The sequence below is a fragment of the Phaenicophaeus curvirostris genome, chromosome 18 (genome assembly GCF_032191515.1).
Source record: "Phaenicophaeus curvirostris isolate KB17595 chromosome 18, BPBGC_Pcur_1.0, whole genome shotgun sequence".
NCBI lineage: Eukaryota > Metazoa > Chordata > Aves > Cuculiformes > Cuculidae > Phaenicophaeus > Phaenicophaeus curvirostris.
The window spans coordinates 10,431,747-10,448,156 of record NC_091409.1 but is presented as its reverse complement, the minus strand read 5'-3'; the positions used below and the strand labels follow the sequence as shown (position 1 = coordinate 10,448,156).

The 16,410-nt window shown below is 46.5% G+C and overlaps 1 protein-coding gene across 2 annotated transcripts; it reads left to right on the top strand.

Moving 5' to 3' along the window:
- Window positions 1-6,534: 6,534 nt before the first annotated feature.
- MANBAL (mannosidase beta like) lies at window positions 6,535-15,650 on the top strand. Of its 2 annotated transcripts, XM_069871661.1 has the most exons (4): window positions 6,535-6,550; window positions 10,022-10,078; window positions 10,422-10,616; window positions 13,171-15,650. In XM_069871661.1, the coding sequence occupies exons 3-4, from the start codon at window positions 10,467-10,469 to the stop codon at window positions 13,276-13,278; spliced, it is 258 nt and encodes an 85-aa protein (XP_069727762.1). In that variant the 5' UTR covers window positions 6,535-6,550; window positions 10,022-10,078; window positions 10,422-10,466; the 3' UTR covers window positions 13,279-15,650. The 2 variants fall into 2 exon arrangements, with proteins under 2 accessions (XP_069727762.1, XP_069727761.1); XM_069871660.1 differs by lacking the exon at window positions 6,535-6,550 and having other exon boundaries at window positions 8,577-10,078.
- Window positions 15,651-16,410: the final 760 nt, after the last annotated feature.

Sequence of the window (16,410 nt, the reverse complement as noted above, 5' to 3'; positions counted from 1 at the left end):
CATGAGTTCCACCTGCCAGACTTTTTCATATTGACTTCATAATGCCCAGAATTGATGGAGACCCAGACCTTCCTGTCTCGGCGCTTGTGTGACTCGATGCCGAGAAGAAGTTTCAGCAGGCGAGATGACTCATGTCTGCCTGCTGCAGAATACCCTCACCTTGCACCAGAGCACTCATCGCAGCTATTGATGGCAGAGATGGATTGCAGGGAAGGACAGTGCATCTGGTGTACGTGGGGGTGAGTGTGTGTGTGCGGTGGGTCACAAGCATTCAGCTCTGGTTTGACTCTCTGCCTTTGTGCCTTTGTTTCTTGACAAGGTAAGAAATCAGCACTGATTATGGCTCACTTCTTAGTGAAGCAATATTCTCCTTCTAAACTGTGGGCCCTTGGTAGGCAGTACCCAAGCAGTCAGAAAGGCTTGAGTGAGCTCAGCACGCCAAATGGCTCTGTGGGATTAAATAACAGTGGCTCTATGCCTAGATGGATGTGCACTGATGCCTTTGGGCTCTCCCTGCTTTGAGGGCTCCAAGGGCTCACGCTCCCATTGGTATCAAATCAGGACCAGACCACTTCACAGAGAAATCATGAAAAAGGATTGAATGGACTAAAGCCAGAACTCAAGCAGCCCCTGAACTGAGCAGCTCACCAAAGGCGTTGTGGTGTGATCCAGAAACAGAACGATAACGTGAAGAGAAGTAAGAACTACTCCCCTCCTCCAGCATTACAAAGAAATGGCATCAGCCTGTTCCTGGGGAGAGGAGCTGCTGTGCAAATCGTGAAGGTATATCATGTGTATCATCTACTCACTGGAGAAGGGGATTTATGGGTAGCAGGTTTTCCATTTTGGAAAACACCATCTCTGCAAACTGGCAAGGGATTTTTGTTTCTTTTTTTGAAACAATCTGTGTTCTCTCATGTGTGAGGCCAGTTGCACCAATGTTGCAGGATGACTTATGTTTCTTCCACTGTCTTGGTGCTACACTGGCTGAACAGATGAATCAGACCATGTTGCTAAACCAGTCGAAAGCCAGCGCTCTATCAAGGTATTATCCAATAGTGCAGTTTTGATCTCATTCTCTACCCACCCAGCCCATCGCCTTACACAGAGCTGCTGGAAGATACTGGGAAATGTCACTCAGATCAAGGGGAATCAGCCTATAATTGACTTGTTTATAGTTGCCCGCTGCCCAGCCTGCATTATGAGGGCTGTGATCTGCACTCGTATCTCCAGTGAGCTGCTTTCAAAGAAGGCTTGTGTAAAGCCCCATCGTCCAAGGGGTTTCCTTGCTCTGCCTAGGCTGGGTTCCTGTCATGCACAGCTGGACCCAGCAGGACTCACGCAACAACAAGCTCTCTTTATGACTGCAGATTAATTGCAGGAGGCAGCAGCAATTTCTATACCCCCTCCAGGCTCTGTAGGATGTATACAGCTTAGGAACTCTGCAAGAGCATAAATAGAGCAGCTTTTCTGTCCCCGCGATTTCCTGTCCCAGCTTTAGTCAAAACTTTTGTATCTTCCCAGGACCCAGAAGGGTCATTTGTGGAGTTCCTCCACCAGGCTTCTTGAGCTCTCCCTCTGGCTATCGAGACCACTTCCCCTGTAGCAGGAATGGCTGTGATCCCCACGGCTGCCAGCAGTTCAGCCTCAGCTTAAGTCCCATAATGAGTGCCTGGCTGCTAATGTTCTGGACATAGATGCTACCAACTGTGAGAGGATGTTGTTCAAAGCCAGTTTTGCATCCATCTGTGTTGCAGTGTATATTTAAGCTGGAAACTATGGTCTGTGTTCTCCTGGCCATTTCTCCAGGAGCAAGATCACGCAGGTAGAGCTGGTATCTACAGATGCAGGAGGCGACATTGGCTGTTGTGCTCCACTTCTCGCAGCATGAGAGCTGCTCCATGTGGATCAGTGGCACTCAAAGTCTAAATGTACTGGTTGTATGACAGCAACTCTCACAGGAACTGCATTTTAGGGGTAGTATCAATAATAATTTGTCACAATAGATGAGAAACTTGCTTCACAAAATGAGAGGCTTTTTTTCTCATAAGAATATCTCTTTATTTGTCCCTAGAACTTTCCCTGTTTCTCCCCACCTCTCCTCCCTGCTGCAGCTAGTGTTGTCAGCATCTGCTGGCTTCCAAAACAGGTGTGTAACCCTCAAACTGCCTCCCACAGATCATCGCTGCAGGTTAACAGTGCACAGTGGGTAACTGTCAATTTGCCCCCAAACCCCAAATCTATAATAATGCAGCCCAATGGACTCTACAGCCAGGTACAAGCTGCCACAGGTACCTTCTGCAGCTGGAACTGCTGGATTTTGGAGTCACATCCATGCAGACCTAACCTCCTTAACTAAGGTCCTTGGTGAAATACATGCCAGCTAGTTTTATTTCGGTCCTCATCCTTCTCTGACAGAGTGATAGGATCCTGCAGCTGTTTTCCAGACACCGACTTCCTCTTAGCTTTACCTCCTCCGGTCTCCATGCCATACTTTAAAAAATTGTCCCTGTCTGTTCCAGCTCCACAACACATAGCTTCGGATAAGCCGAGCAGCATGTGAAATGGTCCTGCTCACCTTGTGAGGTTGAAACTAATGACAGCAAGAAGTAACTCATAAAATAGCTGAGAATACGGGATATTTGTTTTGCCATCAAAAGCTTTTCTCCACTTCTCCAAAGGCACAGACGGTGGCTGTTGGTCCTCAGCTTCTTCAGAACCTACCACTTCTGAGAAAGCCCATCACAACAGTTTCCTCTGGTTTGCTTTTACTTGTGAGATGTGGTGGTGACTACCTGATATATTTTTTGCCTAGGTTTGCCATCTTAGAGGTAGGATGGGACACATTTCAGCACAGATGTCTTATCGCAGGTGACAGAACTAAGGTACATTATAAATAAGTTGATCATCAATCACTTAACTACTTTGTGCATTACTGGTGTGTACACAGTAATGTTCATTTCTGAGTTCTCTGCAAAAATGCAGTCCTTTCTGTGAAAGGCAAGCAAACAAAAATGCGATGAGAAAGACAAGATTTGGCTGACGTTGCCGGCTTCTTCTGAGGACTCAAAACTTAAACCCAGCAGGTCTGGTGAGATTTGGTCTCCCCACCTTGGATGGATAAAGTGCTGGGATTTGGGTCTTCAGATCCTCCAGACTGAATCATTTGAACATCAATAGATTTCCTGGGAAGAGTTTTCCCTTGAGGGATTCAGACTGGGAGGAAGCTGAATACAAATATTTATCAAAATAATCTCAAAGAAGGAGTCCCTCTGGACAAGAGCATAGTTTGCACTGTGAGAATGAGTCTGAAGCAAGAGATCAGATTAAAAATAGACAAAATACATCAGTTATTCAATATGTGCAAGGAAGCACTATCAGAAAGAACTTTCGCATAGAGTTAAAAGCCTGCTAGAAAAGCCTACTTAATCTTCAAACATTAACGTATTGCCGAGATGACAATGGAACAAATGGCAGCAGCCTGCAAGATGTGTATGTGTCAGGAGGCCTGAGGAGCGCTGCGGGTGAGATCCATTTATAGACCCTGTACCTGTCTGGCTCTGTTTGTTTCCAAGCGGAGCTGCTGGAGTGTTTCAGCATCGCCCAAGTGAACTGCCAAGAGTTTCAGCCAGATGTCAGCATGTTACACTCTGTAGGCTTGAAGAGTTACTGGTTCCTGAATTTCTGGCTCCCTAAATACCATCTCCTTCCTCTTCCAACCCCAGCAGACACCTCTTGGGTGGCAGCACTGAATCTCAGTAATTGAGAAGTTCATCTTTGGTCTCACCACTCTCATTTCATCTTGGAAAGGAGCCTTGGCTAGGAGGTTACATGGCAGTTACAGCCAGATCAAAGAACGGGGTTTCAGTCCCAACCCTGCCGACTCGTGGTGACCAGGCTCACAAAGGTCTTTTAGCTGTCCTGCTCCTGGTTTTTGGAAGCACTGAGACCTTTATGCTCTGGGATGGAGAAGCAGTGTAGGAGAGGGTCTGCAGACACTCACCCACTGTTCAGAGGGCTCTAGTGACTCCCCAACAACACCTCATCCTCACAGGGCAGGCTGGGTGTGGGTTGATATATTTCTTGCAGCTTGGTTTCCCATCACAATCCAAACACTGCCATTCCTGCTTGCTTTGGGAAAGTGCTTTGAAAGCTCTGATAACAAAGAGAATTGGAGTGAGCTGTGTTACCACGTGTGGAAAGGGAGTGAGCAAGGCCATGGTCCAGTAAGCCCTGATAAACAAACCCAGTTATTACTAATTTTTCCTGGCTGAATAAGAATCTGCAACCTGAGAATGAGATCTTGATGTACAAGGATATGGCACATGCCCAAGGAATGGCAGCAAACAGGACTCACCACTGCGGCACGCAGGAAACACTGCAATGCAAACCATGGCAGGAATGCAGAAAGAGCTAAAAAAGCTACGGATGATTTGGATTTGGAGTCAGAATTCACGCCTCTGTTACTACTTAGAATCTGCTGCTGACAAAATAGCCATTTCCGCTTGTTGAACCAATTTTAGCTTTGAAACCCACTCACATCTCACAGGCTTTGGAAAAACGTTCCTTTTTTTTAGAAATAGCTTCCTTTTTATGGTTTCACCATCAGACAAAAGCAGTGGGTGCGTGGGTGCGGGGCTGTCAAAAGGCAGGCAGCCTGATAAATGAGGCGTGGATGAGGTGCTGAGGGACATGGTTTAGGGATTGATGGGAATGGTTGGACTCCATGATCCAATGGGTCTTTTCCAACCTAGTGATTCTGCGATCGCAGTTCCAAGGCCGAGTGCCTCTCCCGGGCAGCACCTGGCTTTGCTGTGGAAGTGTTGGGCAGCCTCTGGGGACCTGTCTTCCCACCCGCCTGTTTCTGCTGAGAACAAGCGGTGCTGATTCTGCTGGGGAGAGAAGGAGAAAGGAAGAAAGCAGACAGGACTGGTTGTGATTTACGCCTGCATTTTCACCTGCAAACAGAGCCCGTGGGAAGTGTGTGTGGACAGCAGCACCACCAAATCCAGCGTACTGGTACCACTTGGAAGAATTTAATCCATACTGGTGGAATCTCTCCTGGCATTCACTTTCCCAAAATTACTTGACCTTCTCAGTGTTTTTGTCCTAAATAGTCAGCATTTTGGAGTTGGAAAGTCTTCACTGCCTTCCTGAGCACCGGGTTTCCCCCTGAGCCACTGCAGCCACTCACCAGGGGCAGTGAAAGCTGTGCTCATTATTGAAGAGAAATGTTTTCCTTGGGATTTTTGTGCTAAAACAATGTATTTGTTCAAGTGTCTCTGCACTTCACAGCCATGCACATTCTCCAGTTGTCTGCAAAGCCTTCTGCACTAAGAAGATGAAACGTTTTTAAACCAATTGCTCAAAACCTTTGAAGTTGTTTTCATTAATACACATTTAATTCAAATGCTCAGTAACAGACTAGAAAATCCTTTCATTACAAATGCCAACCCTTACTCTCTCGGTCAATAAGTAACCGTTTGGGTTTTACCCAAAGTATTTAAGTTCTCCAATAAAAAAGCTTCACAGCAAAACTAACCTGGTACTGCTGATATTTTAGGGTTAGGAAAAGGGCAAAACAAATCAGATTCTTTAAATACCACAAAGCAGCAAAACAGAGCCATTTTTCCCTTTGCAGGTTATCTCATCGAGACATCTCCATTTCAGAGCTGGATAGTGAATCAGGGTGTTAAAAATAAAAATAAATCCCAACAAGAGCAAAGCCAGAAGTGCTGTTTACTGCCCGGAGCACTTATAGGGAGCAAATTAAAACCTCACACAGCAGAATCGTGAAACCATTGAGGTTGGAAAGGACCCCTGAGCTCCAACACTGCTGTGCCTGCTGAACCATGTCCTGAGGTGCCATGTCCACACGCTTTTTTGAACCCCTCCAGGGACGGGGTGTCCACCACTACCTTTTTTTCCTCTTTTTTTTCCCCAAATTTTCCTAACTTTTCCTATTTTTTGCCTATTTTAATCTATTTTTCCTATTTTTTCCTATTTCGTCCTATTATTCCTATTTTTTCTTTTCCTAATTTTTGCTTTTTTCCCTATTTTCCTATTTTTACTACTTTTTCCTATTTTTCCCTAATTTTTTCCTATTTCCTAATTTTTGCCTTTTTCCCCTATATTTTGCTTTTTTCCCTAATTTCTCCTATCTTTTCCCAATTTTTCCTATTCTTCCCTATTTTTTCCCTTTTCTTCTCTTTTTTTCCTGTTTTTCCCTTTTTCTTTTCTACTTTTCCCTACTTTTTTCCCTAACGTTTCCTAACACCCACACTAACCCTGCCCTGGTTCAACCTGAGGCCACCTCCTCTCGCCCTATCGCTCGCTCCCTGGGAGAAGGCAAAGAGGACCCCTCGGGGACCGAGGTCCGGCCGGGGGTCCCCACCCCGCGGAGCGAGGCCGAGGCGGCCCTCGCGGAGGAGAGGCCCGCAGGCCGCCCTTAGCAACGCGGCCACACGGGTGGTTGCTAGGGGCGGGGCGGGAGCGCTTCCGGCCGCGCGGGGAGCACTTCCGGTGCGGCGGGGCCAGGCGGAGCGGGGCGGTGAGCGGGGATGCGGCCCGGGGGGGCGGCGGCGGTTTCTCCGGTTCCTTCGGCTTCGCCGCGGGCGGCTCCGGGGTGGGAGGAGCGCGCGGGGCCGGGCCTGGACCTGGGGGCGGCAGCAGTAGCGGCCTCGCCGCCCCTGAGGCCGTGGCCGGGCTCCTCGGCCTCGCCCGCGGGCGTTTTCGGCGGCCGGGTGCCCCTCGGGGCGGTAGGAATTGGCCGCTCTGCATCCCAGCACCTCCTCGGGCACCTCAGAAACCCCGCGTGAGGTTTTTATAGAACCACAGAGTGGTTTGGACGTGAAGGGATCTCGAAACCCATCCACTTCCATCCCCGGTGCCGTGGGTCAGGGGCTCCCAGCCCCATTCAACCTGGCCTTGAACCCCTCCAGGGATGGGGCAGCCACAGCTTCTCTGGACAACCTGGGCCAGGGCCTCCCTACCCTCATGGGAAAATACTTCTTCCTAGTATCTCATCTCAGTCTCCCCTTTTCCAGCTTCAGACCGGTTCCCCTTGTCCTGTTCCTGCACTCCCTGATAAACAGCCCCTCCTCAACTTTCCTATAGCTCAGTACTGGGAAGCTGCTGTAAGATGTCCCTGGAACCTTCTCCAGGCTGAACAACCCCAACTGTGTGAACCTTGTCTTGTATGGAAGGTGCTCCAGCCATCTGGTCATCTTCATGGCCTCCTCTGGACTCGCTCTAACAGATCCATGTCCTTCCTGTGCCTTATCCTTTGACAGAAGCTTTCATGTTCTGCACCAATACTGTTGCTCTTTATTTCTACCACAGGAAGCAGCTCATATATATTACTTGAAGTGTTCTGTGGCTTTGTCCTGCTCTAATTACTTACATAGTGCTCAGTCTTGAAGATGCCTACTGGGAACCACAGGACAACAAGATAAAAGGTTTGAGTCTGTCCTGGATCTGCTGGGCTGGTTGGCTTATGGCCCTTGTCCTGAAAACACATGGTTATTTATCACAGGGCCTGATCCTGCACCAGGAGCAGAACCGCGTCGGCTTCCTGTCATGTCAGTGACCACAGAGCCCGAGTGGCCTCTCACAGGATCTGTGCTGCAGCTCTGGCCTTGCTACAGGATCAGATCCTCTCTCTGGGGGACCCAGCTTGCTGTAAAGACCCAAGAGAGGCAAGACTGAATGTTTTTAAACAGAGAGTGAAAATTAACTCCTGTAGTGCAGCACAACTGTTTGTGACTTATTTGTGCTTTAGGTTCCAGTGAGGCGGCCAGGCTTGTGGGGACAGGCAGTAGCTGCTGTTAGACCAGATGAGTAAGCTGGAATGATGGGGAGAAGCTTCCTCTCAGGGTCTGAAATAGGAGCACCAGTCTTCAAATGCAATTTAAGAACAGCTTCAAGCGTAGCCACATTAATAGGTGAGGGGTGTGAGGAAAAAGGTGTTTTATACCTGAGGAGGAGAAGAAATGTTAGCACAGGAAGAGGTGATGAAACTGTTAGCTTCTCAGGAACAGGGAGGAAGGCTTCATTATCACCCAGGTAACCTGTTGAATTAGCTGCAAGGTGGTGTGAAAGTAGTTGGTGCTCTCAGTGAGAAAACTCATTGCTGGGTTTGGGGCTGAGCCTTCCTTCCCCACTGTTCTACTTTGACCTGCTCATTTGTGTAAGGGTTCACCTCCTTGCTTGTGCAGGTTTCAGCTTTTGTTAATCACAGAGTGTTTTAAAACAGGGAAGGGTTTTGCTAATATTTGTTCAGATCCAGTGATAGCAGGAAAACAAACAGACCAAACTTGGTTTGCCTGCTGTGTAAGCGTGGACATACTGCCATGACTAGTTGGAGCACAATGTCAGTTTTTATCTGAGCATATTTCATGGGATGGTGATTAAAAAGGTAGTGGCAACTGCTGCCAGCCTGCATGAGAGCTCTTGATGCTGGTTTTACCACCTGGGATGTGTTAGAAAATTCAGAATGCCCTCGAGGGAGGCAAAATGGAAAGGGGAGGGGAGGGCAGACTTGGGGAACATGAGGATGGAGAGCTTTTGTTTTCATTGTTTCAGTTTCCTTTTCTGGTTTATTTTTCTGTGTTGTGTCTCAGGGGTATGAATCAGAATTATCAGTAGGAGTTTGTCTTGAGAAAACTCTGGGTTGGGAATGAAGCAACATCCCTTCCTGCTCTGTTTGAGGTGGGGGGAGGGCAAGGATAAGGTTTCCAAAAGATATCCTAGTTGAGATAAAATGCAGCTCAGAGGTGAAGTGTCTTATGATTTGGCGTCTTCCTTAGGAACCTTACTGGATGAGGGGAGAGGGCATTTTAAAAGTTGAAAGCAGGTGGGAAGGAGGCAGTTTCATGCGTGCTTTGTTGACACCTTTGTGTGTCTGGTGCAACCTTTGGGTCTCCATTGGGATCTGCTGAGCCTGAGTGGCCCAGCGACTATTCCAGCGTTGTTTGTAGGGCCTGTGTAGCTCTTGCTCATTGAATTTTAGTAAGAATTTGAAAAAATTTCTTTCACTAAAGTACAAGCCTGGAAAAGACCACGCGAGGTCACTTATTCTTAACTCCTGATTCAAAGATGGGATTAAATACACCCACACCCCATCCCAGGCAAATGCTTATCTGACCTGCTCTTCTGAGTCACCAGTAACAGGGATTTCTCTCTGTATTCCAGTGGCTGGCAGTCTGCACAGATGGGATTTTTTTCCTGTCTCTTAAAACTCAAATTAAGAACCCATACTTCAGCTGAATTAAAACAAAATAACTACTTCTTGTATTTTGTATGTCACGCCTTTTAGCTTGTCCTCAAACGAGATCTGCCTCTCATGCAACAGCACTGAGCTGTTGATTCGTTCTCAAATTTACCAGCTGTAACTTTACTCAAATTATACTCTGTTTTCCATCTTTCTGAAGTGGTCACATCTGCAGGTTCTAGAAATCTCCTTCTGGCCTGAGATATACAGAGCCTGGTTTGTGGACCTTTTCTAGGAGGGAGATTGCTGTCATTCAGCTGAGACATGCATGCAGCACAGTCTCACACCCAGGCTTCAGCTCTGTAGAGAGCTGTAGGTATTGATAAGCAGTGCCGATTCAATAAGTGCACACCAGGATCACGCGGGTCAGGAAAACTGAGCGAGACAGTAATCACAGCTGAGTTCTGATGGCATCTCAGACTAATTGGATTTCCCTTTTGGGACTTTCTGTGGCGTGCTCCAGCAATTCTGGCAGGAGAGTTCTCTGTTACTGTAGAAAGCCATTAGTCATTCATAGAATGAATTGACAACTCCATTAGCAAAAGATAAAGGAAGGAAGGAAGGATGGGCTGGTGGCTGAGGAACTGGCTTGGGACCCAGAGGATCGATACTTAACTCTGCCACAAACTACCTGTGTAACCGTCACGCAGGGTATGGGATGTAACCAGCCACTAAACCCATTCTCAGCTTTAAACACGTAACTCATTCCTCTGTCTTCAACAGATCTGCTTGTTGTGTGGTTTGTTTCAGGAGCAGTTGGTTTCGTTACAGCATCGCAAGCAACAAGGCTGTGGGCACAGATACAATGTAAGTGAAAATGAATAGTAGTCATCTTGCACTCACAATTGACTTCAGGGAGTAGTCCTGCTTATTAAGCCTTTCCCTTATTGTTTCATGACTATTGTTCATATTTCATTGCCTTCCCCTCACCTGAAAGTGGACTAACAGTGGCAGTTGAGGGCTGCTTTTGTAGGCAAGTGGTAAAGACAAGGATCCAAATAAGACAACTTTTATTTCCCTCTGTTATTGGTTCTGTAGATCAAGGATATCTGCAAAGTCCCACATGTGGTAGTCTGTCATTTTTTGGTAATGGAAAGTGAATACCAGGAATCATGATGCAAATTAATTGCTCTTTTTCACCTCCTTTTAGTAACCAGTCTTCTTGAGAGCGTTAGAGAAGAAGGAAGCACTCATAATGGCTGCAGAGCTGGATTTCTCCCCACCTGAAATCCCTGAGCCCACATTCATGGAGAACGTGCTACGCTACGGACTCTTCTTTGGAGCCATTTTCCAGCTTATCTGTGTGCTAGCCATAATCCTACCAGTTTCCAAGTCCCATAAGACAGTAAGCAGCACTATTAATATTGTTACAGATGGGCAGAGTCGGAGAAAATAGTATGGGAGGGAACTTTAAGTAGCTAATGGCGACACAGTGGTCTGCCGCTGAGATTAGTAACAGTTCCATTGTTTGTTTTCTTTCCTTCCTTCTAGCTTTCCCACCTCCCGCTTTTGTCTTGTGATTTACCTCCAGATTAGAAAGTCAGGAGCAAATACCTGAGCTGGGGTCTCCTTATATCAGGAAAAAACGTGACCTGAAGCACTGGCAAGGTGTGCTAAATGTACGTGCTGTTCCTGACCCCATGTTGTCAGCCTGCTGCTGATGTGCCAGGGAGGGTGGCCCCATTGCAGGGGAAATTATTTTGGGCTCTAGTTTGTTTCCAGTTTTTGGAAACAAGTTGCAAGTGAAATTCTTAGTATATTCTAATGTGAGGAACACCGTTTTCAGTGCTCGGTCATGCCTGTGGTGCTGAGGACAGATGTTACAGTGCTGGTCATCAGGCTGTGAGTGTGCTGGTTTGATACAGATTTTATCTGTATGGCTATGGTATATTTTCAGTAGCAGCTCAGCACGGGAAGATTTGTTTTCAGGCTGTCTTTATTGCTGTGATTCTTCCCTCTAGTGTGGAGGAAGCATGGAAATAATCAGCCTATCTGGAGAGGGGAATGAATAAGGGTGAGGTACGGTGGGAAGGATGCAGCTGGTGACCCACCTCATCCCTGTCAGTTTTAGCTGTTGGTGGGTGAGATGCACTGGGTTGGTGCTGCTGCCCCGGCACGGGCTCATCCTCCCTCCTGCTAGTCCTGCCTGGGAGCTGTGGCTGTCAGCAGGGACATGGAGCAGGTGGCTGCTGCTCATAATCAGAGCCATTGCAAGGCTTGCACCGTTATTCTGCAGCCCCATCTGTCAGAGTCCACAGGTTCCCCTAATAAATTTTTTAGAACTACTGAGTAGCCTGATTCTTCAAAGCTGAAAAATGTGAGAGCTTTAGTGGGAAACCAAAGACCAGGCTCACAATTAAAATTATAAAGCTAAAGAACCTGTTATTGTTAAAGTTTGCAAGCATGCTTTGATCTTTCCATGCCCTGCTTTTTATTTTCTCCATATTTTTACTGTCCTCTAGATTTACTGTCCATATAACTAATTTACAGGACTGTAAACACTAGAGGCTACCCCTCCAGGTCTTGGGAATGATGCTTGGGTAGGATATTGAGGAGCTCCTCTGTCTTGGAGGCTTCAGGCTTTGAAGTCTACCTTGGTTTGAACATTAGAAGGCAGCAGTGTTCACGGTACAACAGCAGCACACTGCATGCCCTGAGTAATAACTTCATAGTGCTCCATTTCTCCAGAGCCTGCCAGCTCCCCATGTGCCCATTACAGCCTTTGGAAAGCCAGCCAAGTCTCCTTCCTTGGAAAGCCACACAGATGTGAACTGTAATGGCCCAGTAAATTGGGAGACGTTTGAACCAAGCTCCTTGATTAAAAGGATACTGTCAGATGCTCGCCTCCCCCTCCATTATCTGGAGCGTTGTCTTGGAAGCTTGAAACTAGCATGTCTTGCTCAGCCATTTTTTGTGTGTCCTTTTCCAGTTGGCACGCTCTGACTGATAGAACCCAAGATGCGAAAGCAATATTTATACTCAAATGCATTTAATGAAAGGAGGCAATCTGCATGTGTGTGCTTTCTCAGATGAGACTGGCGCTGTTCCCTTGTGTTTTTACAAGACAACTAGGCTTTATTTCCCACGGCTGAAATATTATCTGTCATCTCCCCTGAAGGAAACAGGCAGGATATCTAAACTTTCCTTGTTAGTCCAGGTGAAGAAAGCTTTGCTTGCAGTTCCCTCCCTGGATTTTCAGCTTGGTTTAGAGGCTCTGAACTTTACGTTCTTACTGCTGGTTTGGGGTATATTTTTTTTGTTACCTGTAGAAGCATAGAATTGTGGAATGGTTTGGGTTGGAAGGGATATTAAAGATCATGCAGTTCCAACATCCCTGCCACGGGCACAGACACCTCCCACTGGATCAGGCTGCTCAAAGCCTCATCCAACCTGACCTTGAACACCTCCAAGGATGGAGCATCCACAGCTTCTCTGGGCAACTTGTTCCAGTGTTACAGATAACATGATATAATACGTGATAATGATTAATGTTTGGCAATATCTGCTGAATGTTTCCACGCACGCTGGTGATTACATGATATCTTCTCCTTTTCCTAATCTGAATAGTTCTCATTTAGTGTTGATTTTCTTCTTGCCTTTAAAATTGGCTTTGTTTTTCTTCTCCAAAGCCTGTTTTAAACACTTAAGCTTTTAACAGCTTCTCTGGTAACAAGCTGTTTCTGTGCATAAACTCACACTCATCAAAAAGCACATGCAGAAGAAGCAGAGATTGGTGCTGCTCAAGTCTCATTAAATGTGGACTCAGTTTGATATAGATGTGTTCCAACAGAGATACCCAGCATTTGCTTCCTTTGGGTTATACTCAAATTCCCAAAGTGAGCTGTCAGCAAATTGTAATAAAAAAATGTTACTGACTGTTTCTTAATTGATTCTTGTAGGACGCGGACAGTTTTGAGCCTAAGAATTCAGAGACAGTGAAGAAGCCAAAGGCAACTGCTCCACAGATAAGCAAGAAACCCAAGAAGGAAACAAAAAAGAAACGATAAAGCCATGACCGATGAGCCTCAAAGGACAAAATAATCAGCTATAATCATGCTTCCTCGGAGACTGCATCAAAGGCAACTAACTGTATTAACTGGTTTTCTGGCATTGCCATGCTTTACCTTTTGGGGACAAGGGAGAAGGAACTTAGAAGAGCAGAAGGGGCAGGGTTCTGCCATAGATTTCTTACAAGCAACGAGGACTTTCCATATACAGGACTTTATTTGACATGATTAATGTGTCAGTTACCACTGAAGTGACTTCTGTCATTTCTGACAGGTAGAGAGGGCTGTTGTCCTTGCTCCTTGTTGTCCATGCTGGCTAGGATTTGTAGTAAAGTCCCTGTGGAAGGTGGAGCGTGGGTTTGCTATTTTGGATACCGGTTTGTGTTGTATTTTTTGAAGGCAGAGGGATCAAATGGATCAAGGATACCACACTACACAGCTTTGTATTCATCTCTGTTGTCATCTAGTCTGAAATACATAGCTGCATATTATGGCTTAATAATAATGTCTTTGTCATATTCTTTAATTCTTTAGGTAATAACTCATCAGATTCCAGACTGCCGTAGATGAAAGCTTTCATTTCCCTAGCGTAGCTACCTCTTCCGTATTCCCCACCCATACGCTTTTCCTTTCTGTTCCCACCCTTGAAAGCTGGTCCGTTTCAGGGAGTTGAGGCTGTGGTGGGGACTGCAATGACTGCAAAGCTCGGGGACCAATTTCATTGTGGAAGGTGCAGAACTCAATACCTGTGCTAATGGGGTGTTCTTGGGAACACCAGGTACTGCATTTTGGAGAAAAGCTGCTCGGAGGCAGGAGTCTCGGAGTGCTACGTTGGTCGTGTATTGAACAGCACTGCCTCTCTGTACCTTCGATAAACCCTCCTGCCAGTGAGCTGAGTCTGGAGTGCTCTGTTTCAACACAGCTGGGGGTTGTTGCATTTGCAAACTCCCTCCCAGCCTTACCTGCTGTTGTCTGCCGCATCTCCTCTTGCTGAATTCTTCCTGAAGGGGAATATGATCTCAGCCTGAGGAGATGTGGTATTTTAAGATCCAAGGGGTGGCAGGCTGGCTGTGTAGCATGACTATATGGCAAGAGACATACGCACTGTGTTCCTTCAGGCTCCGGCTCTCCAGGCCCAGGGACAATCTGGTGCTAGATTTAAATATGGCTAGACAGGACTGGGAAGAGATAGGTGGTGACGTAGCCACAGAGTCTCTGTAGGGCAGCTCAAGCTTCCTGATGCCAGCTCACATCTTGGTTTGTTTGATCACGAATGAGTCAATGGGAGGAGAACCTGCTCTTTTAGGCGCACCCAGGGTTCAGAGCAGCTTTGAAGGAAAGGGTTCTCTGGCAGGACTGCAAGTCTGAGATCCTTTTTGCATATATAGACTCCCATCCTCAATTCACGAATGCCCTGTGAGCCCAGATACGGCAGCAGTGTTGTGCTGTGGCTTCCCTAACAGGAGTCGAGCAGCACGTTTACAGGAATCATCAGTGCTGAGAATGGCCACGTTTTCTGCACACTCTTGCTTTTGGTGGGTGAGACAGATGGATCCCGGTACCAGTTCGATTCTAACCTCTCACTGCTTCCCTGCTCTGGGCTCTCTGCTTCTCTTAACCAAAATGCTGACACCAAGTTGCACTGCTAAAGATCCAGCTTAGAGTTCTGCTTTAAATTAGCATTTTCTCATTCCTCTCTTTTTATTTTGAGCTACGTAAAAGCAATACTAGGAGGACAGAACAAAGCATGGGAGACAGGAGCACTCTGACGTCGCTCTGAGTTCTCAGTACAATTAAACATTAAAAAAATTTCCCACACATATAGCAAAGAACAACTTTGTCCTGTGAGTTTCCATTACAGACCTGTGCTCCTGTCTGTGTTGTGCAAGGGAAAGAAAAGCATTGCTACTGCCCTAGGTAGGTACAGCAGATCACTTCTTCCATTTTAATGAATGAGGATGGTAGTGGCTTTATCTAACAACTCTGGCTTTCTGCAAGTTACCTAAAGGAGGGATTTAGTGCTTTAGTGGAATTGAAACTATTGAAAGAGTAGCACACCCGTTACCCAAAATGCAGCAGTGCTTCTACAGCTGAGAACCAGTTGGCAGTGGGCACGGTGTGGTTGTCACCTGGAAAAGCAGGCTGCCACATCAACATCTACATCTGGAGATTTGCAGGCTGGCTTACTCATTGCTAAGTAGAAATTGTGGATATTGAGCTTTGTTTTTGTTGCAGGGGAAGAAAGATTAAGATAGATTTCCCAGTCTGTTCCTAACAGCTTTGTACCTATTTGAAAGCTTTTGTTACCTGGACTTAGAGTATGCTTTTAGAGATTACTGATATCCCATGTATTTTAGTTGCTCCTGAAGGCTGTAATAAAAGCAATTAGAAACTCTTTGTTTAAAAAGGATCTTTTTCAACTTGTGCTGCCTCTTTCCATGCATTCATTGAGAAAGCTGCCAGAGTTCTCAGACAGTAGGAACACAGGGACAGAAGTAACCTCTTCATAAAAATGATCCATTAAGGAAAAGCCTTTCAGATCCTTTAGTCTGTGAGAAATTGGTTAGTTATTACTGTCAGGCATGTGTGTATCTGACTTGGAAGTAGGAAACTATCTCCTGGCACAGCTTCATCTTCCTGGAGGAAGGAGGAAACAGTGTGATGACTAGATAAACTTGCCTCTCATGAGAGCTTTTGGCTCCATGAAGGCAGCAATAATAAAGGCATCATGTGTTCATAATACGAGTAGGGGATGAGAGGAGATGTGCAGTCAGTAGACTGATACTGGGGATTTTCAGTGGCCTTTCGGTATGTGATGGTAGCTCTGGTTTACGTGGCTGGAGCGTGGAGCTGTCTGGTGGCTCTTTGTGGCTTTGGCAAGACTGGTGTGGTAGCCAAGCTCTGGCAAGCTCTGTTGGTTCCCTCTCCAGAAAACCAAAACAAGAGGACTAGTGTGGTGACTCCTTTAATTGCCAAGCAATTTTCTCCAGGCTGTTTTGTGATTAACATCCCAAAGGGAGCTGAAGACTTCATTAAGTCACTGTTATTGAAGGGAAGATTTTCCAAGGCAGACCTCAGGATAACCAGCCAGCAGGCAGCACCTTGCTCTGCCACCCCAAGCTCAGGAGCTGG